General features: G+C 33.4%; 1 protein-coding gene across 2 annotated transcripts in view; it reads right to left on the reverse strand.

The window, feature by feature from the left end:
- The window catches only part of SMCHD1 (structural maintenance of chromosomes flexible hinge domain containing 1), a 152,894-nt gene that overhangs the window by 51,533 nt on the left and 75,994 nt on the right, over nucleotides 1–25,367 (reverse strand). For both annotated transcript variants that reach the window (XM_046025087.1, XM_046025086.1), the window contains exons 23-34: nucleotides 23,998–24,137; nucleotides 23,260–23,394; nucleotides 21,026–21,253; nucleotides 16,806–16,954; nucleotides 14,980–15,068; nucleotides 14,264–14,382; nucleotides 11,495–11,662; nucleotides 8,139–8,264; nucleotides 5,673–5,752; nucleotides 5,291–5,448; nucleotides 3,876–3,991; nucleotides 2,695–2,759 (exon numbers count right to left, since the gene is read on the reverse strand). In XM_046025087.1, coding sequence (XP_045881043.1) covers nucleotides 2,695–2,759; nucleotides 3,876–3,991; nucleotides 5,291–5,448; nucleotides 5,673–5,752; nucleotides 8,139–8,264; nucleotides 11,495–11,662; nucleotides 14,264–14,382; nucleotides 14,980–15,068; nucleotides 16,806–16,954; nucleotides 21,026–21,253; nucleotides 23,260–23,394; nucleotides 23,998–24,137 — 1,573 coding nt within the window. The remainder of the gene's footprint in view (nucleotides 1–2,694; nucleotides 2,760–3,875; nucleotides 3,992–5,290; nucleotides 5,449–5,672; nucleotides 5,753–8,138; nucleotides 8,265–11,494; nucleotides 11,663–14,263; nucleotides 14,383–14,979; nucleotides 15,069–16,805; nucleotides 16,955–21,025; nucleotides 21,254–23,259; nucleotides 23,395–23,997; nucleotides 24,138–25,367) is intronic.

Genomic DNA, 25,367 nt, shown 5'->3' on the forward strand with positions numbered 1-25,367 from the left:
GTTACTTGTCTGTCACAAGATAATAAAACTCAGAGTATCTAGAAGCACATAGCTATCTGACATTGCCTTAACAAAAAGTACACACTGAGAAGATCTCTTTCTTTTTAAATGAAAAGAGCATCTATCTATGAAAGATTAAAAAGTTTTTTAAAAACAACAAACTAGTCCTTTGGTACAATTAGTCTGAATATAATTAATATAACCTTATATTAATATAATAATCATGTTGACCCTACTGAATGATCACAAAAGAATTTTAAAAATAAATTTTTGAAGGGTTTTGGGAAGACCAGGGAGTAGAAAAACACCAGGTACCTGTCTCCCTGTCTGGACAATAATTATACTGGCAGAATCTGTCTGATATAACTATTTTGGAACTCTGAAACTTACTAAAAACTTGGATAGTAAGTTGCAGTTAATTTTGATCAATTTCAGCTCTTAGTACAGTAGTAGTTACTCATTCCCCACCTCCCAGACCCATGGCACACAAATCTATGTCCCTGGAACAGTGTTTACAGCTTACAGGAACGAGAGTGGGCAAAAGGACCCTATACTCCAAATACTGGGGATCTGTGGTCTGATTGCTGCTTCTGATGAGAGGAGCAAACAAAAATGCAAATAGCCATTGTTTCTGCATCGTCCCCACTGCTGAAGTCCTCATCCTCCAGCTGAAGTAACTTCCAGGAGACTTAAAGGGCCAGACTCTGTCTTTCCCTCTTCCTTTTTAGAAATCAGACATTAAAGGACATTACTGGACAACCACATGTATAGGGAAAACTAGAAAGTGACTACACATATCCAGAGAAAGGGTCAGAAAAGACATGAGAAGACCGTAAGTTTACACCTAAGCTGATCCATGACAAAGAGCTTATAACAATCAGAAAAACAATAAAAAAAAAAATTAAACCTAGCAAACCCTGGGTGAGGCAGAGAATCTGAATTCCAGTGCTACCATATTAATAGATACAAATGTCTAGTTTTTAACAAAAAGCCACAAGACAAACGGCCATTCAAAGTAAAAACATAAGTCAACTAAAATTGTTCTTCAGATACCTGATGGCAAATATACTAGACAGGGACTTTAAAAAAAAAAAACAACCGATCTTAAAGGTGCCTGCATGGCTTAGTGTGTTAAGCTTCTGACTCTTGATTTCAGCTCAGGTCATGATCTCAGTGTTGTGATAATGGAGCTTTAAGATTCTTTCCCTCTCCTTCTGCTCCTAACCCCTAACTCAAGCACTCTTTCTCAAAACAAGAACAATACAACAACAACAAACATCTATCTTAAAGATGCTCAAAGAAGTGAAGGAAAATGTGGAGAAAATAAAAGTGATGTAGAAAAAAAATGGAATTATCAATAAAGAAAGAGAAAACCTAACAAGGAACCAAAAACAAATTTTGGAGCTGAAAAATACAGTAACTTCAGTGAAAATTTCAATACAGGTGTTCAAAGGCAGACTTAAGCAGGAAGAAAAAAGAATTAGTGAACTTGAAGATAATGAATATTACAGTCTGAGGAACAGAAAGGAAAAAGGACTGAATAAAAGGGAACAGAACCTCAGGGATCTCTGGGACGCCAGTAAGTGTCCCCTCTTACCAGGGGAAGAGAAAATATTTGAAGAATGTCTGAAAATTTCCCAAGTTTGATGAAACACATGAATATAAATATTAAAGATACTCAAAGGATTCCAAGTAAAATAAATTCAAAGACACATACCAATTACACATTATCAAACTTTCAAAAGACAAAGACAGAATATGGAAACTGGTGAGAGAGAAGTTAATCATTACATACAAGGGATTCTCAGGAAGCACAGTGGGCAGTAGGCAATGGACCAATGTATTCAAAAAGCTTCAAAAAATATATATACCCTCAGTCAAGATACAATATCCAGCAAAACCAACCTTCAACAGTGAGGGGGAAATTAAGACATTCTAAGATAAACAAAAGCCAAGGGAGTTCATTACCACTAGAACTGGCCTGTAAGAAGTGTTCAAGGAAATACTACAAAGTAAGATGAAAGAACAGACAATAACGTGAAACCATATGGAGAAACAAAGATCTCAATAAAGGTAAATTCACAGGCAATTATAAACGCTAGTATTATTGTAACAATGTTTATAATTGCACCTCTTGTTTTCTACAAGATTTAAGAGACTAATACATTTCAAGAAACAAAACTTAATCTCAAAGTTAAAAGAACATTTCTCATTTAAAAAATAAATGAAAGAAATCTTGGACATAGTTTATTCAAAGCCAACCTTCATATTTTGAAGTAACGGTCTGGAACACAGAAGCAACAATTTCAGTGAATTCAATTCAAAGTAATGTAAGTAAACCATAAAAAAAACTAGTTCAATTTGTTTTACACTTTGTAACATTTAAGTTTTGAACTACAGAACTCTCCTAAATAATAACATATTGTAAAGTGGTCTGACAACATAACGTAATTTTTTTGGATGGCTTTCATAGTTCTGAAAGCTAATATAAAATATCACAACAGTCTTTCCCCAAACCATTTTACAAAGCTTACAAATACAAATTTTCTCAAAATACTTCCTGAGAAAAATTTAGAGATATGAAGAATATTTTCTTTTCAATCATAAATTACTTTTCCCAAGTTGAGCAAACATAAGCCCAAAATCACTTTGTAACAAATTATGCATAAAAATATGAAATGATTTAAGAATTACCTGAAGTAGAAGCAGCCATCTTCCTTGTCATTATCTTTTATTTTATTACAACTAAATGTTTCTGCCTAGAAAGGGAAGTAGGGGCAAAGGTGGGGAGGGAGAAATCACATTTAACATAGTATATTCAAGATGAAAACTAATATTACCTTCACCAAATGCAAATAGAGATCACATCTGGATTTACAAATACATACACATACACCTGTATGTATATACCCCTACAATACACTTTAAGGTTCAATACTGTGATTACATGATGACATACCATTATTAAAGGGCACACAATAGATCTCCATGGTGGTGACATAGTTTTAAGTTAGCCACAGCTTAAAGGGACAGTATATATTTAGGAAGCTAGCTTCCTAAACACGTAATTGAAATGAATCATAAATCCTGAAGGGCATTGTTAAATTAAGACATTCTGATATGGTTTAGTTTTAAATTTGAGATTTATTTTAGATTTACACAGTCCAAGATGGTAGTGAATAATAGCTCCATGTGACTACTGAGCACTTGAAATATATCTGGTTAAAGAGATCTAAATACACAGGAAATTTTAAAGAACCGATAACAAAAAATAATGTAAAATCTAATTTTACAATCTTTTATGTGTTTATAATTTATTTAACAAATTTAAAATACTGAATACATGCTGAAATGTTAATTTGATGCTAAGTTAAAACTACATTAAAATTAATTTTATTTTCTTTTTACATTTTTAATGTAGCTACTAGAAAAATATAAATATCTCGTGTGTGACTTGTATTCTATTTCTATTGGACTGTGCTGCTTTAGACCCTCAAAGTGTTCTCACCACTCTACCCTCCCTTCTCTACCCTGTAAATGTATCAACATATCTCTTTACTATCTCATTTACCCTATTATCTCTTAGTGGTATTCAACGGCTTTTAGCCCTATGCCACTATCCTTTGGATAATTTTTAAATGTAAAATATCTTTAAAACTTTTAAGAAATATCACAATGTAGGCTACTCTTTTTCAAAGGCATCAACACTTAATTTTGAGATAGGTTCTGATATATTTTTAAAATCTCAAGTGATGAAGTGGGTTAATGTCTAGTTCTCCAGCATATGCACAGTGCATTTTTACATTAAGTTACATTTAATTTTAGGTTAAATGTAAGAGCTACTTTTAACTTCTACAATGCTTTCCAGAACTCACATTTGCTGGTGGTCGGTTCCCACTGTTAGACAGCTGCCACATTTTCATGGAAATACGTGCTGGATTAATATTTTTAATGATACTGTCATCTTCAGAAATAACAGTAATCATAAAATCTGTCATGGTGAATATTAAAAAATTATTTTCTAGTTCACATAATAGATTTGGTTAAATAATTCTATGTCTTAAAATGTACATCTTGTTTAAATATTAATGAGATTCTGAAGAAAACAAAACTTTTCAGTAATCAGCATTCCACAATAATCCGTCTATAAAAACATACTAGTCATGACAAACAACTCTCTTTAGTGTTACATCTCCTCCAGAAATCTAACACACACATCTTTGCTATTATTATTACCTTGTCTTATTTTCACAGTCTGCAATGCTGCAAGTTCTACTAAGCAAGACCAAAAAGGTCAGACTGTGGATACTCAGCAACCTACAGTAAAGGCAATTGGTCATAAATTCTTATGCTTTACGTATTCTGAGAATACAGTGTTTATTTTGTCTTATGCTTTTCAATAGCATACAGCAGCTAAACTATTATTACATATAGTATTTCCCTTATGTTTAACATTCATTTGGCATCTATATGATGGATATAATTTTTTAATCACAGGAAACAGGCCTTAGCTCCCAAAACATTTAAAATTATGAGTATAAAGGCTACATATATATGTAACTTAATAAAAATGGTTTATTTTCTAATCTAAATTTTTTGGTCTGCTTGTTTCTACTGCTTATAACTATGTATAGGTATGCATCCATTTAGGGAAATAGAGGTCTTCAAAAAAAATTACCTGTAATAAATACCATTTCCTATTGACTTGGCACCTGGCTACATTCCACTGAAATTTTTTGCTTAGTTAAGTGTCTCCTGCATTAGACAGAACTCACTGGAAACTGTCATATACATTATTGGAATTAAGAGTCCAATATTATAGTGCCTGGACATAGCAGATATTTAGGAAACTTTTTTTGGTCTGAAATATCTTTAATCATAAATTCTGATGTGATATATTTTCATCCAAATTAAGTTAAGCAATCCTGGTTCTATTTGGTTGAAGATGACATTACAATCTATTTAGTAGAGCCCACATAGTTCTTGCCATTTAGCAGCAGTTCATGTCTCTTTTGCAGAATTTCACAATCCAATGAATGGACAAGCACAAACTCAATTACAACAGGTTCTCAGTTTATGAAGAAACTTTCAGTTTATTCTTGATCATTAAGGGAATGTAGGACATAGAGATGAAAGAAGATAAAGCTAAGTCAAATGTACTTTCTTTGCCATTTAAAAGACTATTGCAGGTTTGCTTTTGTATCATGCTGAACATCTAGGATAATTTATTCCATTAATGAAAAAAGCAAATTATCATTACAAATTAATTTGAGATTTGTGACTTACTCACCAGTGAAAATACCCCCTGCTAAAAAGGAAGCATCCTTGTCATATTTAACATTGAGACGAATAGGTTTTTCAGGATCTGGAAGAATCATTAACTTAATTATAGGTCCTTCTATGATATTCTTGTTATAGATGGCTCTAACCTGCATCATATGTTCTCCTCTAACAAGGGGAAAAAAAGAGATAAAGGATTCAAATTACATTAATTATAACTTAAAAATTCTAAGACAGTTTATACAAAGCTTACCTCATTTTAAAAACCTCTCTATTCCTGTTTAGTTACATTTTCTAACACTAAATAGAAGGCTAATTATTACTCTTAACTTCAAGGAATAAGAAAAATCAATCTCTGTAATACTAATAACTATCAAACTTTTGGTTCTTACCTAGGGGCATAAACACTGAACACTCCCAAATTAGCCCTGCCCCTTTCATCTGTTTTATGTTGTTGGTTTGAAGGAGTGAGCTAAAAACAAAACAAAACAGTTAATTAGAAAATTCTAGAGACCAAATTCTTTTCCTCTATTACAATGTTCTTTTCTTCCAATACTATTTTAAAAATTATATTTGCACACACTTCTATAATCTTTAATTTCCTAATCTGAACTAGAGAAATAATGTAATTATTTACACACTGAGTAATTACATAATACATTTATAGTAATATAGTATTTATAATTTATATATATTTGTATATCCATATATTGCTATTTATATTATATATATATTATATACTTATATTTAATTTATAATTTATACTATATGTAATTATAGTAATTACATAACTCATTTATAATTACATAATGTGATTATTTACACATTGAGTAATTACATAACTCAAAGGACAATCATCATTCAGCTTCATCAATTAAACTATAATTTGGTGTATTTCAGTTTTTAAGTTGCAGAATTCAATGTTCACTCTTTCAATAACACTGATATTTCAAGTGAGGTTTGGTTATACAAACACTGAAGTTATATTCTAAAACTGGGGATTGTGGGGAATGGCACAGGTGAAATAAACATAAATATATATTTAAGTCAAGAAATCATAATACCATGTCCATTATTTCATCTTTCTCTTTACTTTTACTCAGATATGCTCCTTATATCTCTGTTGCAGTGTGACCCTCTTAGAGAAAACCAAGCTCACTTTCAAATGATTAAGAATCAATGGTACTGGGGCGCCTGGGTGGCTCAGTGGGTTAAAGCCTCTGCCTTCAGCTCAGGTCATGGTCCCAGGGTCTTGGGATCGAGCCCCACATCAGGCTCTCTGCTCAGCGGGAGCCTGCTTCCTCCTCTCTCTCTGCCTGCCTCTCTGCCTACTTGTGATCTCTGTCTGTCAAATAAATAAATAATTAAAAAAAAAAAAAAAAGAATCAATGGTACTAATCATCAGTTAGAAGAATCTCTCAGTCTTCTATAAATGCTTCTCTAGAAACTATAATAATATTCTAGTTTAGTAAAAAATAATATTCTTTTTTGTGGTAGAAAATAATCAGTTTAACTCTTCTAGAAGCAAACAATAAGAACAAAAGTGAATTTGTAAACAGTTGTAGCAGAATCTCTCCTAAGCCTTAATTCCCATTTCTGCTTAATAGAACTTAAAAAATAGATAATTATGGCACATGCAAATAAACAAAAAGCAAAAGGCAAAAGTGAGTAATCAAAATGACAGAATAAAATCCTATATTTGTACCTATCCTATCTACCCTCTGGTCTCTCAATGCATCTTTTTCAAAGTATTTCTTCCATCTGGTCATAAATTCTTGTTACTAAGGCAGAGAAGCAAGCCTTCTATTTCAGGTTATATAGCAAGCGATATCATAGTCTTTTTTTTTTTTTTAAGACAGGCTTTAAGATGTCTGATCCTGATTACTATGAAAACAAGTCCATGTGGATCATAAGCTATCCTTGGCACTTTAATCTTCTGTACGACATTTAAGATCAACTTGTCAGGTCCCTGGAAATCCCTTTTAGAATTCTTACTGTCAGGATTACTTTTAAAGAATTGTATATTTACATAATATCAACTGTTTTCATCCACTAAAATTATAAAATGTTCGTAGAGGCATACTTAAGCCTAGCTGAATATAATCCAAGGGAATTCTGTGTTACCTCGGAACAACCTGACTGGGACAAATTAATTTCCTTCAACAAGACAAACTATGTCAAAACATAACTTTGCAATGGGCAGCTTCTCCCATTTCCCCTCACAGGAAGGCCCTCCAACTCTGTATGAGGCACCCAAAGTCCCCACTAGAACCTCAACAGCTGGCTACCCCAGTGCTCATGTAAACAGGTAATAATCTTGGACTTCTTGGTATCAAGCACTATGTTTGCCCCCAAATGTTACACGGCCATATTCACACTTGCCTCAGACTCCAGAATACAACTCAGTGTAAGTCTAGCAGCTATGCCCAGGTCCTGGTAGCTCTCAATAAGATATGTTAGAAGACAAGTACTCATATGACTTTTCTTGATTACCCTTAGCTTCTAAGTTTCCCAAATAATACCTGTTCCTTAACCCATATTGCAGGTCATTACATTTGTCTTTACTCATCTTCTCGGTATTATCTATTCATCCTAATCTGAAATCCAAATATTATTAGTATTGTAGAATAACCACTCAATCATAATTGTAGGTTGTTACCCCTTGTTACACTGCTTGAAAGATATAAACTTGACTTCCTCAAAATAATTATGAAAAATCTTTAAGATTTAAAATAAGCAATAATAAAGGTTATATAAGACTGTATTTTTAAAAATATGACATCTAACAACATTATCATGACAATGAAACCCAAAATTCTAAGTGGATGAAAATTATGTAAAGGATGTTTAAAACTTACCTTTAAATTGTTAGCTTTCATGAGACTTATTTTAACCTGTGATACAGGTGCTGGATTATCCCACTGATCACAAAGTTGAACAATGAGAGGATTCTGTAGTTCTCTTCCATTAATCACTGGAATGGACTAAAATAAAAATATTTTAAGAAGCACTTAAACAAATCTGTCTAATGATGTAATTACTGTCTAATGATGTAATGATGTAATGTACTACTTGTACACTTACTAAATGATTGCTTAATTTATCTCTGTTCTAGTTAAAAACAGCTTCTTTTACCAATTAAAATAAACTTTTGAAAGTCAATTATATTGTTACAAGTGATCATTTTCTTATAGAAATTATCAACAATATAATAAAGGGGGGGAAGCCTTTGACATTACTAGTTCTAACACATTCCTAAAAGTTATATATCAGAATGACTTCGAAGGAAGTAAAGATTATCTGAGGTTCTCAGATGTAGTATTGGCTGTTTATAGTTTATCTCCTCTGTCAATTGTCAGCACTCTGCCACAGCTTTCTATTGCTCCTTAAATAGACTAGTTGCTGATAATCTACACTGTCTAGTTTGTTTAAAACACCTCTTGTTTTTTCCTTCGTTTATGTTAGGCTTATTCAATTCTGGGAATTTGCCTGTTGACCCTATTAATACTAAACATATCAAAGGAAACACATTGTCTAGCAAGAAACCTGAAAGAAGTTCCAATCTAAGGGGTCAGATTTTAAAAGTTAAAAAAAAGAAAAGAAGATGGTAGAGAACAGACCAGCGATAAGGTAAAGCTGATTTATCATCTCTCTATCAATAATGTTCCCTCTACTTCCTCCAATCCCCAGTTTACTGGAGGTAGTTGATTACCAAATAATGTTAGAAGGTTGCTAAAAATGGGGAAAAAACTAAACATGTATTTCAGATAGGACTTGATTTAAAAAAAAAAAAATACCCTTGAGACTAGTTTGCTTAAAATGTTTGACCATCACAAAGTTTACATGGCTATAGTTGACTATATTCCATCTGCTGAAATTTATTAAAAGCCTGAATTTAAAAAATTGATGACAGCTTCCAAATGCAAACATATCATTGTACTTTACTCCTAATCACATTAACTGTCTACCCATCAAACAGTAACTACTTTAAAGAATATTCTTTAATAAACAACCTATAGCCTTAGCTCTTAGTTATAAAATTATCTGGGAAAAAGTGGGAAAAAAAAAATCAGTATCCAAAAATCAAATGTTTATAAATACAAATCTGCCCTCTGACAGGCATGTAATTTAATGTTTCAGGATTTGTTTCTTCATTTATAAAATAAGAATGATAACAATACATCATGTAAAGATTAAAGAGAGAGATGTGTATGTTAATATAACATTTACATATTTTTTTCCACTTATGTTAGTGTTAAATCAGTTCCCTTTTTCCACTTCAGATCCTGTTGGGGGAAGGTGGGTCAAGAATTAATTAGGAAATTTTAGGAATCTTATATATTCAATGATACTTTTACAGCCTTATCTACATATAATAATATCTCTAACAAAGTGAGAAATCAGTTTGTTTTAAAAACTTCTGGATTTCAATGGTATCTACAAATCAACTAATATGAAATTTACGTTAAGCTGTCATTATTTTTGACATTCCCCAACACAAAGTTATATTAAAAGATGAACATGCCAACATTTTTTCCACCTCAAAAGTTAACAATTATTTCATAACACAGTAAACCAACAAATCCTTTATTGACATCACTGGGCACAAAGAATATATTAACTTACACAGTATAAATGCTCCCAGATAAAAATAAGTGCACTGGCTTTTTAGTAAAACTTCTCAGTCAAGACAGTATTATAGAAAAAAATTTTAAAGCTCATAGTCTTCACTTGTTTATCTTAAACTCACAAATCAAAAAGGGCAATCTCAAACTAAGACACAGGTAACAAACTTTTCTTAGAGGATCTGCTCCTTTAACAGTATAATTTCACCCATTACTATGGTGATATAAGCTCATTTTCCTTTAGGAAATAATGTAAGCTATGGGGCTCCTGAGTGGCTCAGTGGGTTAAGCCTCTGCCTTCAGCTCGGGTCATGATCTCAGGGTCCTGGGATCGAGTCCCCTGTTGGGCTCTCTGCCCCCCACTCTCTGGCTGCCTCTCTACCTAGTTGTGATCTCTCTTTGTCAAATAAATAAAATCTTTCAAATAAATAAAAAAGTTATCAGCAAAAAAAAAAAAAAAAAAATAATAATGTAAGCTTTCATATCAACAGGTAAAGCCCTGTTAGACCAAAACTGAATACCAACATCTAAACATTTTAAAATCAGAATTCTAAACATTTAGTTAAAACTCAACATATTTAACAGACATTTCCAAAATCAGTATTTAAGATTTAACTACCTGCGTAAGAAGGTATACCAAGGTTTTATGCATATAATTACTTGATACCTAATATGCTTTTTCAAACTCCAGAGAAAACATTTAAGACAGTAAGACAGAACAATGAAACAAAATTGGGAAAAAATAGTAACTGCTGAAACTTGGGGTTCATTATGCTATTTTCACTTTCACAAATTTGAAAATTCCTATAATACATTTTTAAAAAAATGTTTTGAAAATTTTATTTGAGAGAGAGAGAAAGTGAGAGAGAGCATAAGCAGGAGGTGTGGCTGAGGGAGACGGAGAAGCAGGCTCCCCAGTGAGCAAGAAGCCAGACACAGGGCTTGATCCCAGGACCCTGGGATCATGATTTGAGTTGAAGGCAGATGCTTAACTGACTGAGCCACCCAGCTGTCCCTGTAATAAAATTTTTAAGGTGTCAATTATTACAGCATTTAAAAAATTTTTTTTTAATTTTAATTCCAGTAAAATTAACAGAGTTATATTAGTTTCAGGTATACAATATAGTGATTAAACACTTCTGTACATTACATAGTTCTCATCACGATGTTATTACACTATTTTTTAACAAATGAGAACACAAGTGATAAATTAAATAATGAAGTATTAAAAATCGTATTACTGGGTGCCTGGGTGACTCGGTTGGTTGAGCAACTGCCTTCGGCTCGGGTCACGGTCCCAGAGTCCCAGGATCGAGTCCCACATCCGGCTCCCAGCTCCATGGGGAGTCTGCTTCTCCCTCTGACCTTCTCGCCTCTCATGCTTTCTCTCACTGTCTCTCTCTCAAATAAATAAATAAAATCTTAAATAAAAATAAAAAAAATAAAAATAAAAATCGTATTACTTTGTCTTTTTATTACTATTGCTATTTGTTATTATTTCCACAATATATCTATTCTGATCCACTCATAATCTGAAAGTAATAAGTCATGCGATAGTAAATTCTTTCAAACGAGGCAGAGTTACTTACCTCCTTTAAGTCTGGCCAGTCTATAAGGAGAAGCTTTGCTGGTGGTCCAGAAATTAGCTGCACTCGAATAAAGTCAGAAAATTCACGCCAGGTAAAACAAAGATCCTTATTTCCAGGAGGGCCTGGAATAAATTTGATGCCTTTTACACTTATACTTTGTGTATTTTCCTAGTGAAGAAAGGTACATCAAGAAAAGATAGAATATTATGCTTAATTAAAAAAAAAAGGCAAGAAAATGTTGTCATTTACCCATGTGCATATAGATATGTTTCTGCATAAAACAGTAACAAGTAACTTGCACACATACCAATACTGGCACACTATGAAATTCATTTCCTTGAGAAGAGAAACTGAATTTCTTTTTTGTGAGGGAGACATCTAAAAGGTTCTGGCTAAGTCCTTTTTATTTTTTCTTAATTTCCCTCTTATTTACATGGTCTCCTTTTTATTCCCCAAATAGCAAAGCAAGTGCTTGCCCAATACCCTTTGCACTTGTTCTTTCCCGCTCTTTGCAAAAATTCTTTACCAAACTACATGGCCTTTAAGTCTCCCATGTAGGATACCCTGATCAGAGGGGTATTCTCTGTCTACTCTATACAATGGCACTATTTCCATTACCCCATTTTATTTTTCTTTATAGCACTCATTTCTGAGCACTACTCCCATTATAAGGTGATCTCCCAAGAAGGTAGAGGCTTCGATTTGTTATTGCTCAATCTCTGTTTCACATCTTATTAATGCGGATCAATGAAACTAGCCTGATGCATTCATAAAAACCAATTCCATTACTGGCAGGAGCACACTACACTATTCACATTCCAACAATTACCCTTAGTAATTTTGTCATCTTAAATTCCTGTGAGTACTTATCTATTCCATCAGATTTTAAAAATCAGAGCTAAAATTTCATGTTTTACATTCTCAAACAACTGTTTGTAGAACATTTTCTGCAGAAAGACATTGCAAAAATAATTCAAATTAATTTCCACCCAAACCCCAATGGGCACAGAATTTTTCAATATTTGGAAAACAAATTAAATATTAGTAAAACAGGGATGCCTGGGTGGCTCAGTGGGTTAAAGCTTCTGCCTTCAGCTCATGATCCCAGGTCCTGGGATCCAGCTCCGCATTGGGCTCTCTGCTCAACGGGGAGCCTGCTTCCCCCTCTCTCTCTGCCTGCCTCTCTGCCTACTTGTGATCTCTATCAAATAAATAAATAAAATCTTTTAAACAAACAAACAAACAAACAAATAAATAAATAGTTTTAAAACAGAAGGCTCCATTTTCTTTCTGCAGAGACTGGGGAAAGTGTTTGCGAGTGGGTCAAGATAGTATGTATCTGTTGTAAAATGATAATAGGAAGAAAGTAAGTCACCTTGGTTGAAGAATAATGAGCTATGAGAGGATAAAGGTGTGAGATAATGCTTTGGTGTAATATTTAAGAATATTTTAGGGCATACTGAGGAAATGGAAGTTCAAACTGATAGTATAAAATGCATATAGTATATAAACAAAAAACCAAGTATAGTATAAAAACTAAAAACCAAAAAAACATGATGAGAGTGGCTTGCTTGAGAATGACAGAAAAGGATGTGGGAACAGAATACATACAACTCTTCCGAGTAGTTATACTACAGAAAGAGAAACAGAGCAATAGATGAATGGGGAATTAGGGCCAAAAGGATGTTTTGGCTGGGGGTGGGGGTGGGGTGGACAGGTAATATGTTTTTTAAGATAAGAGATACAACAGCTTGTTTACACGCTGACAGGAATCTAACAGATGGGGAAAGCTGAAAATTCAGGAAGCCAGGCTACAATTTAGGAGAAATTATTGAATGAGGATGGGTGTTTGTGCTTCAAGTAGAGACTGTTCACGCATAACGGCAGAAACATAGTTATCTTCTGATTTAGACATACATAGGGTGAAGATAAATAATGGAAGAACCTGAAAGTCAAACACTAAACCCTTATCTCTGTCAAGTAAACAAAACATCATGAAAAGTTCTTCAGCACTGTTAAGATACAGTGAGCTGTGTTGAACACATTTATGAAAACAGAAACTCTAGTAAGGAAGGGCAACAAAGAAGCTACTCTTGTGATTACTTCCTCAAGTTAGAAACTATAATGGAGGCTCTAAAAGGAATAAGAGTTCTTAAAAAGCATTAAATGCTCTAAGTGGATTCAACTTTACCTGGCCTTGGAATTTCTACTTTCATCTGCTTTGGCCTGGAAGGTTCCTTAAAGGTCCAACTCAAACATTTTTTCCCCCCAAAATTTGCCTTTGATCTCTCCAAGCAGAATACATTGTACATGCTTGCTTCTTTTTTGAACTGAAATAATTCCACTGCAGTTCTTATTTTTCAAGCTAATCGCAATTAGCTGCATAGCTGCAAACCCACCCAATTAGTTTTTTCCCTAGCATATCCTATTTAATGCAGGATGTAAGCACTAAGAAATTTTATTAATTAAGAAAAACTACTTCTATATACATATTAAAATATTTATGGATAAAATGATATAATGTATGGAATTTGTTCAGATAGCAAAGGGGAAAGTGATGATTATTGAGACTGAGTGATGAGAACATGGGAATTATTCATGCTATTCAATTTTTTGTGTACAACGTTTGTCATTACAAAACCTTTATGACGCCTTTCATGATTCTGCATTGTAAACACCAAAATCAAACTTCAGTTATTTCAGTTCTCCCCAAATTTTGTTAATTGTAAAACAATGGTATAAGCCAACTGCTATGAAAAGAAGCCATACCTGAAAGGTAGTTTTCAAATGAGAGCTATCAAGTCCAATTCCAGCAATTCCCAAGGCAGATAAAGAACTTGGTGAAAATGCCTGTATCTGATTTCCATACTGATCCGTAACTATTACAACTACATAAAAAAGGACAGTTTAAAACTAAAGTTATCTTTTGGTAAAAGATATAAACATCTATAAATACATTTGAACATTTAAAATTATGCTTAGAAAACCATTAACTTTGTACTCTTATGTACTATTTTGTAAGAAGTAATAATACTTCTTTTATAATCACCAAAAAAAAAAATCAAGACTCTACTTAAGTACATTTCTATTTATATATTTAACGTGGTGTTGACGTTAATCAGATTTTTTTACCATCAAATTTTGAAGAAAATAACTTAGTATTATGTAATATTCTAGGTATAAGAAAAATAATCCACTGATTATTGATATGAATCCATTCATACACTTACTTTACACTTGTAATATTAAATATTATTACTTGTAACAAAAGTCAATTTTTCCATGAAACTATTTTTGCCAAACTGACTTTAAAGTTATGTCAGCCTAGGCAAAGACAATGAAATACAGCCATCTTTTCCAACATTGAGTTTAAAACAATAAATACATATAAAATCAAAGCTTTCCCTTGAGATCACATATGCCAAAGCACAAATGTAAGCACATATTATAGAAGTATTTTAAAGAAAAAAGCAGATCATACTAACCTATTTCTCCTTGAAGCTCTTGGCCCATCTGTATTGTTTTTCCTCCTTTTAACTCACATTTTAGATGTTTAGGTTCATCAGGAAGTGGTCTGAAATGAGTTAACAAGTTAAAAGGCTTTAGTTATACCACTGATTGTGAAAATATGTGAGAAAAATAAGCTAAAGAATAACATATATAGGGGCGCCTGGGTAGCTCAATGGATTAAAGCCTCTGCCTTCAGCTCAGGTCATGATCTCAAGGTCCTGGAATGGAGCCCCACATCAGGATCTCTGCTCAGTGGGGAGCCTGCTTCCCCTCCACCCCCCGCCTGCCTCTTTGCCTACTTGTAATCTCTGTCAAATAAATAAATAAAATCTTTTAAAAAAAAATATATGTATTTAACACTTGTTTTTTAAAATTTAAATACAACAACACTCCTCCAAATACCTCAATTTATAGAACATCATACTATTATCCCAAATGGAAACGGAGAAAAGATAGCTTGCAAAGAAGTGTTCATATCATCTATGCTAGATAAAAGGAATTAGGACAAGAGAACTGAGAAAGAAAAGGTGGGTAAGGGGTGCCTGGGTGGCTCAGTGGGTTAAAGCTCTGTCTTCAGCTCAGGTCATGATCCCAGAGTCCTGGGATCAAGCCCCGCATCGGGCTCTATGCTCAGCAGGGAGCCTGCTTCCCCTCACCCCCTGCCCCCGTCTCTCCCTGCCTCCTTGTGATATGTCAAATAAATAAAGAAAATCTTTAAAAAAAAAGGGGGGGGTGGGTCAGTAAGAATAATTCATCATCAAGAGATCTGGCTGTGGGGCGCCTGGGTGGCTCAGTGGTTTAAGCCGCTGCCTTCGGCTCAGGTCATGATCTCAGGGTCCTGGGATCGAGTCCCACATCGGGCTCTCTGCTCGGCAGGGAGCCTGCTTCCCTCTCACACTCTCTGCCTGCCTCTCTGCCTACCTGTGATCTCTCTCTGTCAAATAAATAAATAAAATCTTTAAAAAAAAAAAAAAGAGAGATCTGGCTGTGCGTAGAGAGTAGTCTATATAAAAATTTTATCTCAGAGGTGCCTGAATGGCTCAGTTGAGGGACCAACTCTTGACTTCAGCTAGGGTTATGATCTTGGGATTGTGAGATTAAGCCCCACATCTGGCTCTGGGCTGGGTGTGGAGCCTGGCTAGGATTCTCTTCACTCCCTCTCTCTGCCCCTCCCCGCATGTTCTCCCTCTCAAAAACAAAACAAAACAAAACAAAAAGCCTGGGAATACTATGAAAATGGATGGAAGAATTCAAATGAATGAGGCTACTGGAACAGGTGAGCAAGGAACTGACAGGCCAGGGTGAAAGATAGATAGATAGATACATAGATAGATATGTAAGTTTTCCCCTTTTCTTTCAGTAAAGCATATTAGATTTGTTTGGACTCAGGTTTAAAAATCATCACTAAGAAAGAATTATTCTCTGTGAACCCCACATTCACTGGTCACACTCTTCTATGTTTTCATCTGTCATTTTACAGGCATTTTCACTGCTGCTTGCAGTAGGAGGGCTTTCCTTTAATGACAGATCTAGTTCTCACAGATACTAGAGAGTTTATTAAGCACAAGGTATATACAATAATAAAATACTTAGGAATGAACTTAACCAAAGAGGTGAAGATTGATGAATTAATCACTATCTCCAGTGAAGTTTTATTTCAAAGACAACCTACTATATTTCATAGAAATTACAATTATTTTCTACATTAAAAACAACTTTCACTAGCGTGCTCTAAAGAAACACCTTTTTGTCATAATATGCCAAATTTTGAAATATGTCAAAATATAATATGCTCACAAACCTTACTGTAAATGCACTTTCCAAAGACACATGATCATCTTGGAATGAAACCTGGCAATACCGCATATCTTTCACAGATGTTGGTACTTGTACATCAGGAAGGAGACCCTGTAGCAAGTGTTCTTTGTTAATCTCAGGAGTCCAATTAACCTAAAAGAAAAATTATATTACCTAAGAAAAATATAAAGTTTAGTCCAATGTCCTCCTACTGCCACTTATCTAACTGAAGATCAAAGTTATAAACTTAACCATCTCCAAAGAAAAAGTTCATTTATGAACAAAAATCATGGTGGTTCATATATTAATAAGATTAAGAAGTTTCTTCCCTTTTAAAGACTCCACTGAAAAACCAGCAGAAGTAATAAACGAATTCAGTGAAGTGGCAGGATATACCCAGAAATTGGTAGTATTTCTATATGCAAATAACAAAGTATAGAAAGAGAAATTTTAAAAGCACCATTTGCAACTACACCAAAAAGAATAAAACACTAGGAATAAACTTAACCAAAGAGATGAAAGATCTAAACTCCAAAAACCATGAAACTCTGATGAAAGAAATAAAAGATGACACAAACAAATGCAAAGATATTTCATGCCCATGAAATAGAAAAATTCGTATTGTTAAAATGTTCTATTACCCAAAGAAATTTACAGATTCAATGCATTCCCTACCAAAATACCAACAGCATTTTCCACAAAACTAGAACAAATAACACCACGAAGACCTGGAGTAGCCAAAACAATCCTGGGAAGAAACAAAAAGGCTGGAGGTATCACAATACCAGATATTAAGAAATACTACAAAGCTGCAATAATTCAAATAGTACGGTACTGGCACAAAAATAAATACACAGATCAATGGAACAGAATAAAGACCCCAGAAATAAACCCATGATTTTATAATCACTGAAAAGGAGGTGAGAATATACAATGGGGAAAGATACTCTTTTCAATAAATGGTGCTGGGAAAACTGGAGAGCTACACATAAAATAATGAAACTGGACTTTTTTTTAAACTGGACCATTCTCTAACACCATACACAAAATAAACTCAAAATGGATTAAAGACCTAAACGTGAGACCTGAAACCATAAAAATCCTACAAGAGAACACAGGCAGTAATTTCTTTGACATTGGCCAAAGCAACATATTTCTAGATATGTCTCCTAAGACATGGGAAACAAAAGCAAAAATAAACTATTGGACATCAAAATAAAAAGATTTTGCAAAGCAAAGGAAACTATCAACAAAACAAAAAGACAACCTACTGAATAAGAGAAGAAATCTGCAAATTACATACCTGATAAATGGTTAGTATCCAAAATATATAAAGAATACATAAAAATCACCCCAAAAAACCCAGTCTGATTAAAAAACAGGCATAAGACCTGAATATTCCTCTCTCCAAAGAAGACACAGATGGCCAAGAGACATAGGAAAAGTTGTTCAACATTATTCATCATCAAGAAAATGCAAATCAAAACCACAAGAAGGTATCACTCACTCTACACTTGTCAGAATGACTAAAATAAAAAACAAGTTATAACAAGTGCTGCTGAATATATGGAGAAAAAGGAATCCTCGTGCACAGTCAGTAAGAATGTAAATTGGTGCAGCCATTGCAAAAAACCAGTATGACAATTCCTCAAAAAAATTAAAGAAATACTATATGATCCCATCCATTACTGGTTATTTACCACCCCCCCCAAAAAAAGAAACACTAATTTGAAAAAACAATACACACCCTATGTTTACTGCAACATTATTTACTATAGCCAGGATATGGAAGCAACCTAAGTATCCATCAATAGACAAATGACAAAGAAAATCTGGTGTATATATACAACAGCTATATGACACAGCTATAAAAAAGGATGAGATTGCACCATTTGAGACATGGATGGACCTGGAGAGTTTAATACTAAGTGAAATAAGTCAGGCTGAGAAAGAAAATATCATATGATCACACTCATAAATAGAACCTAAAAAAAAAAAAACCCCAACCAAATGAATAAACAAAAAGCAGAATCAGGGGTCTGGGTGGCTTAGTTGGTTAGGTGTCTGACTCTTGATTTCACCTCAGGTTGTGATCTCAGGGTCATGAGATTGAGCCTCACACTCACTGCATGAATGTGGAATCTGCTTAAGATTCTCGGGGCGCGTGGGTGGCTCAGTGGGTTAAGCCTCTGCCTTCAGCTCAGGTCTGGATCCCAGGGTCCTGGGATCGAGCCCCACATCAGGCTCCCTGCTCAATAGGGAGCCTGTTTCTCCCTGTCTCTCTGCCTGCCTCTCTGGCTACTTCTGCCTACTTGTGATTTCTCTGTCAAATAAATAAACCTTTAAAAAAAAAAAAAAATTCTTTCCCTCTCCCTCTCCACCACCACCCCTCTGTTTATCTGCGCACTCTAAAAATTTTTTTTAAATAAAATACCATACTGATCAAATCATATGATCAATTCTGGGAGGTGATATTCAAATTGTTTGTTAAAGAAACTTATTGTCTTTGAATAAGATCTAGGTTAATTCCTGTTCAGCAAGATGAGAAAACAAGTTATATTTACTTAACTACCATTCTAGCCACATTTTGGTTTTAATTCATTCTTGGATGCTTTTAGCTCTATTTTAATTTTGCATCTCCTGCATTCCATATATTAATTTGTTACTTGATCCCTTTTTTAGGTTGAGTATCTTACTCTATCCCACTTTTAAACTTGCAATCCTTCCTGTGTAAGAATTTTTAGTTCAACTTTCTCCTTTAACCCTCCATAGTTGATTCTTAAATCACTGATATTCTAGTATTTTGACTCTAGTTTATGCTGTCCTAATCTTAGTTATCTTTTTATCTTTTAAACCATGTTTTATGCTTTATCATATATATGGATTTTTTTTTTTAATAATGGAAGAAGCAGAAGTTACACTTTTCAAAAAGGCTTTTCTTCCCTCACTCTAGCTATGTTATCCCTTTAATGGATTCCCAGCTCAGTTAAGGGTTGACTTTCTTCAATATTGGAGAATTCTCTGAAGACCACAAAAATCACATTAATGATTACACATTTAACAAAAGAGTAGAATTTACTATTTTATTGCCAATAAAGAGGTGAATGTTTTAAAATCTTTGTAACCCAACAAATATATAACTACTAAGTTTGAGGCAAAATATGTCAATAGCTAATCACATGCTTAGAGTATGGCAAAAAGAAAGTTATATACAGATGGAATGTCTCCACTCAGTTTCTTCTTAACTTTGATAAGAAGCCAGAATGTGGAAACCTAACTATGAGAAAGCAAGGAACCAGTTCAGAAGCTGGGTTCCTAGCACCACTTTTAAACCACTCAACTTCACATCTGTTGATACTGATAAAAATGGCTTGCCTCCCTCTCCAAGAAGGATCAGGGTTATGGCTCTATCAATCCTCCAGTCCCTCATTATAGAAGGAAAAACTAAACTGGCTGGGGCAAGGAATATTTCAAGTAAGAGTTCAAAATAAGGTCAGCTAAAATTCTTTTAAAATATCGGATCCTATATATGGAAACTCCAGATGGCTATAGAATAAAATAGTACAAAGAAATAATTTCTACCTCCTGTCCCACATAGCAACTCTCTACAAATTTAGTTAATTGGGGATCCCCTTATATAAGGCTCTGTAAATGTTGGCTTCCCAGAAAAAGGGGAATGTTCTGTCTCTAACTGACTCAGAGAAAACTGAATTTTTTAAACTTTATTTTGTCACACAAGATTTGAGTTTTTTCTCTATGGATGTGAAGGCAAAAAGTACAGTTAGTTCTGCTACATTGCTTAGTTTGAAAATGCAAATTTGGTCTAATGCTCTTAAAATATTAGGGAACAGTTTGAGTATGAAGCAAATTTTACATTTCCTAATGCATACTATCATCCATGAAAACAACAGGTGAACATGGAAAACTGTACTCAGCTAAACCAATCCATGGAAATAAACAAACCAAAAGAGAATTCCAATCATTGGCATTTTGTTAAGTGTCAAAATCATTTTTCTAAGTATGAATTTTTTGCATACGAATCATTCATGTTTCAAACTATAGAATGAAACGAGTTCTTATTTAGGCTGGAATTTTAAATAACAATATTATTCTTCTATGATAAGCTTCTTCTTAGAAGCTACCCTACAATACTTCTTGTTCAGAGTTTTACAATCAATCATAAAATAACCAAAATTCTTCAAATAACTAATCTGAGATACTTACTTTAATTTTATCTGCTAAAGTTGATGTTATATGAATTTCTCTTTCTCCTTCATCATACATTTGAAAAATAAGATTATGCATAATATCGCCTGCTATCCAATTAACCTCATCCTGATGTTTGATCTGGATTGCCTTTTGTCCTTCCACACTGAATATCTGTAATCTTGCAACATGGCTACTAGGAAGCAACTTAATAGTCTTCTCCACAGGTACCACATCTTTACAACTCTAGGAAAAGAGAAAAACACAAAAATATATTGAATGACACCTGCACTTTTTGAAAATATATTTTTGGGCTTTAATCGTGAGTCTTCTATATTGCTTAAGGATTGATTTCCAATACTATGGAAGATCATCTTATACACTGTTAACGTTCATAGGTTTAGGCATTAAGAAGATACCACACTACTGATACCACACTATCAAGTTGTAAGCATAAGCCACAGACTTAAAGCAAAAAACTAGGGTATTTGGATTAAAAGGATTCTTTTCCTCTTCTTTGGAATCACATGACAGATTCAGTAACTAGCATCTATTAATAAGAATAAATATGTAAGAAATTAAGAATGTCCCATAAAATCAGAGACAAACAGTTGACATAAGATACACGAACTGCACTGAAACAATACATTGGGGCAAGTGAAAAAGGTGGTTTATAGTGAAATGAGGATTGTACATGCCCTGAAGGCTGAGCTGACACCTTAATAATTATTATGGATATATCGATGACCCACATGTCAGTAAGGATGAGCTGGATTATGCTAAGTTGATTTTAAAGGCACAAAAAATTAAAACCACGTTATTTCATAATCTAGGTTATAGTGCATTCTACAGGATACACAAAATTCAAAATAAGCCTAAAATATCTTCACATCTTATTTAGCCCATTTCTTCTTCCTCATCTAGTTGCAGTCATTCCTAAGCCCATCTACATGACTAATGACATATATAAAACTCCTACCTCATCAAGTATCAGGTAAAATAAACCACCCTCTATTATAAACATATTGCATTTACCTGATTCAAACTCAAGTTGCTGCCTTTGGATGAACATTTTCCAATGCACATTATAAGATACACTATGATAATGGTCCTAAGTCATCTAGATTCTTGGTCTTCTTCCTGTCACTGCTCTATAAAATTTATGTAATTCCTAATGCTCACCACTCTTTGCTTCCAACCCCAGATTTCTCCCTAAGTCTTTCCTTCCTGAATCTTCCTGATCTTTTGCAAGGAAGTATGCTCAAAAACAAGTTTCCCATGTTTACTGAATTTAAAAAATGCATAACAAAAGAAGTGCATAAGAGGGATCTGAAGGTTATTAATATAACCAGCTTGATATGAAGTGGAATGAAGAGTCATCTCATTCTAGTGAAAAGAACAAAGCTGTCTTTTATCCTTTTGAAATTCAAGATAAGAAGCCAGAATGTGGAAACCTAATATAATTGATATATAATTAGTAGGAAAGCATCACTTAATCAACTGGTTAGGTTAGGTTATGCATTATCTACCATATCAATAATGGAGAAATCACATTGAAATATTTTCCTTAAGTATTTGTTGTCCATTCTGCAATCTTAGAAGATCAACTGCTCACAACTTCTTGCCTTCCTCCAGGCTGGCTTCACCTTCCGCCATGATGTATTATCCAGTAGCAAGTATCATATTAGTACATTACCATAGAAATCTCTTTATATGAAAATACTAACCACATATTTATTCTTCAAATTATATATATAAATTAAGTGTTTATATGTCTCTCAGTGGTGGTTTATCAGACTTTCTAAGAAACAGTATAAACCATAAGAAACAAAAAAATAAAACTGACATATAGATGACACACTTTAAAAAAAAGACTTTATTTTAGAGAGAGAGACAGCATGAGCAGGAGGGGCAGAGAGAGAGAGAGAGAGAGAGAGAGAATCTCAAGCAGACTCCACACTGAGCACAGAACCTGATGCAAGGCTTGATCTGTCAGCATCAAAATCTGAGCCAAAACCAAGAGCTGGACACTTAACCAAATGAGCCACCCAGGTGCCCCTATAAAAGGGTTAATTAAGAAAATTACTAATACCATATGTTACTATGCCATTTCATGTTGCTTTTTTTTGTTTTAGCTAAAAGAATCAAAGATACCTCATTTTTTAAAAGTCAAATATTACATAAAATACTATAAAGCTGTTATGAAATATTTGTATGAAAATAATATAATATCAATGAATAAAACAACTTACAGGTATTTCAATTTTTGCTTTAAGAGTCTGGTCTTTTTTAATGTTCTGTACTTGAATTGCAGCTCCTGTTAAAATACTGGTTCCAGAACTGCTGCAATCTACAACGTAGACTGGAAGGTTTGGAGCACCTAAAAACTTTTGAAAACATACAAAATAATTTAAGACTCCAATCAAATGTAACAAATTATTCAATAATTGTTGTTTAAATTTTCAAATAATCCACTACAACTACTACTTCTGGTTTTAAACAGGAAAAGGTAAAACAGAATTCACCAATATTCTAGACAATTTCTGAATGAAGAGTAATTTTTTATGATTCTAAAATTTATGACTTCTAAACACCAACTTCCTCAACCTTTTTTTTTTAACTTGACCTATTTCAGTTTTCCTTTTCTTTTTGTGCTTTTACTTACAACCTTCATTTGTCTACACATCCTTAACCATAAAAGACATTTCTATCATTCTATTCATAAATTAAATACTTCACCTCAATTGAGGAGAATGGGTCAAGAAAGGAGAGGACGGATGTTTTGTCTATAAATTTCTCTATGAAACCTTGAATAGGTGATGCCTTTTAGCGAAAAAGTACAGAATGAAGTACCCAAAAGTTTCTCCACGAAATAATCGTTAAAGATTAAAATACACAAGTCTCACAAAGTAGCTAAAAGAGATTATTTATGTCCATTTACTACCATGCTACTCAAAATAAAACCTACATATTATCTTACAATAGCTTACCTTACAATGAACAATCAATTTTGGCTGTGTTGTTATATTGTCTGATTCATCCAAAACTTCTACCTGAAATGGGAAAGCTGTTCCATTTTCTATAACTAAAATTTCAGAATCAGGTTTCACTTTCAATCGATGAGGGGGACCTACCAAAGAATTATATAATGAAATACAGATTCAAGTTTCTAAGACTGAAATGTTGAAACAGCAAAAAGAAAAAAGAAAAAAAGGCCTTTAGCAATTCAAGTTTTAGTATCTTAAAGCTAAGGAAAAAAAAAAAAAAAGGAATACCCACGTTTTAACTATTTCTATTCCCAAAATGCAGATTCTATAAACAACCAGGTTGTCTCGACTGTATAAAATGTTTGATGTTTAACTTAGCTTTACCCAACAAGCTATGACATAATGGTAACTAATGCTAGAAAATCACCTAAAGGTGTAAAACCTTAAGAGAGATCCTGGAAAGAAGATTCAAAAAGCAAAGTTCTTAAAAATACTTTTTTTTAAATTCACTTTCACTTTACACAAGGACTGATTTCTCAAAATCATGTTAAGACAAAACACAAATTTTGGGTAATAGTGTTCAAAGGATCAGTTCAGGTAATGATATAACCAGGTAATTTATTGTTTGATTGCCTACTACTTTGATGTTACAAGTTTCCTCTAAGATTAATCAGTTCACACTTTTGTAGCAAGTTGACTTGACATGCTCTAAAAGCACCATTATTTTTAAATACAATTTTTGCTAAAAATTCAGTTACTGAAAACACTTTACAGTAACATTAGTTATTGTTTATTTTTTATTATATTCCAAGCAACATTTTTTGAATGACTAATTGGTTTTTTAATGCATTAGTTTCATATAAATATGTAGAAAACAAAATGTAAAGTTACAAATCATTGTTACAATATTAACTTATTTTATGTTAAGTTTTAAGCACTATCTTTATAATCTTCACAATGATCTTAATGAAGAGGGTAATATTATTATCCTCATTTGGTAAATGAGGAAACCGGAATCCAGAGAGATAAAGCTTCTTGTCCAGATTACATGACTCGGAAGTGGCAGGTTCAGGTTAATGTCCTGAGAAATCTGAAACTTCTTGACCATTATCATTATACCATGCTACCTCCTACTTTACAATTTTCATTCTCAAATTCAAAACAATGTCAAACTGCCTGGTTATTAAGAATTTCACTACTCAAATCTGTACCTTTTAGCTAACCTCTACAATAAAAGCATTGTGTTTTTTAGTATGTAACAATTTTTTTAAGTAAGTTTGCTTCTCTGTGTGTTTAAGTATGTATGTAAGTAATCTCTACAATCAACGGCGGGCTCAAACTCATGACCCCAAGATAAAGAACCACATGTTCTT

This window comes from Meles meles, chromosome 12 (genome assembly GCF_922984935.1).
Source record: "Meles meles chromosome 12, mMelMel3.1 paternal haplotype, whole genome shotgun sequence".
NCBI classification, from domain to species: domain Eukaryota; kingdom Metazoa; phylum Chordata; class Mammalia; order Carnivora; family Mustelidae; genus Meles; species Meles meles.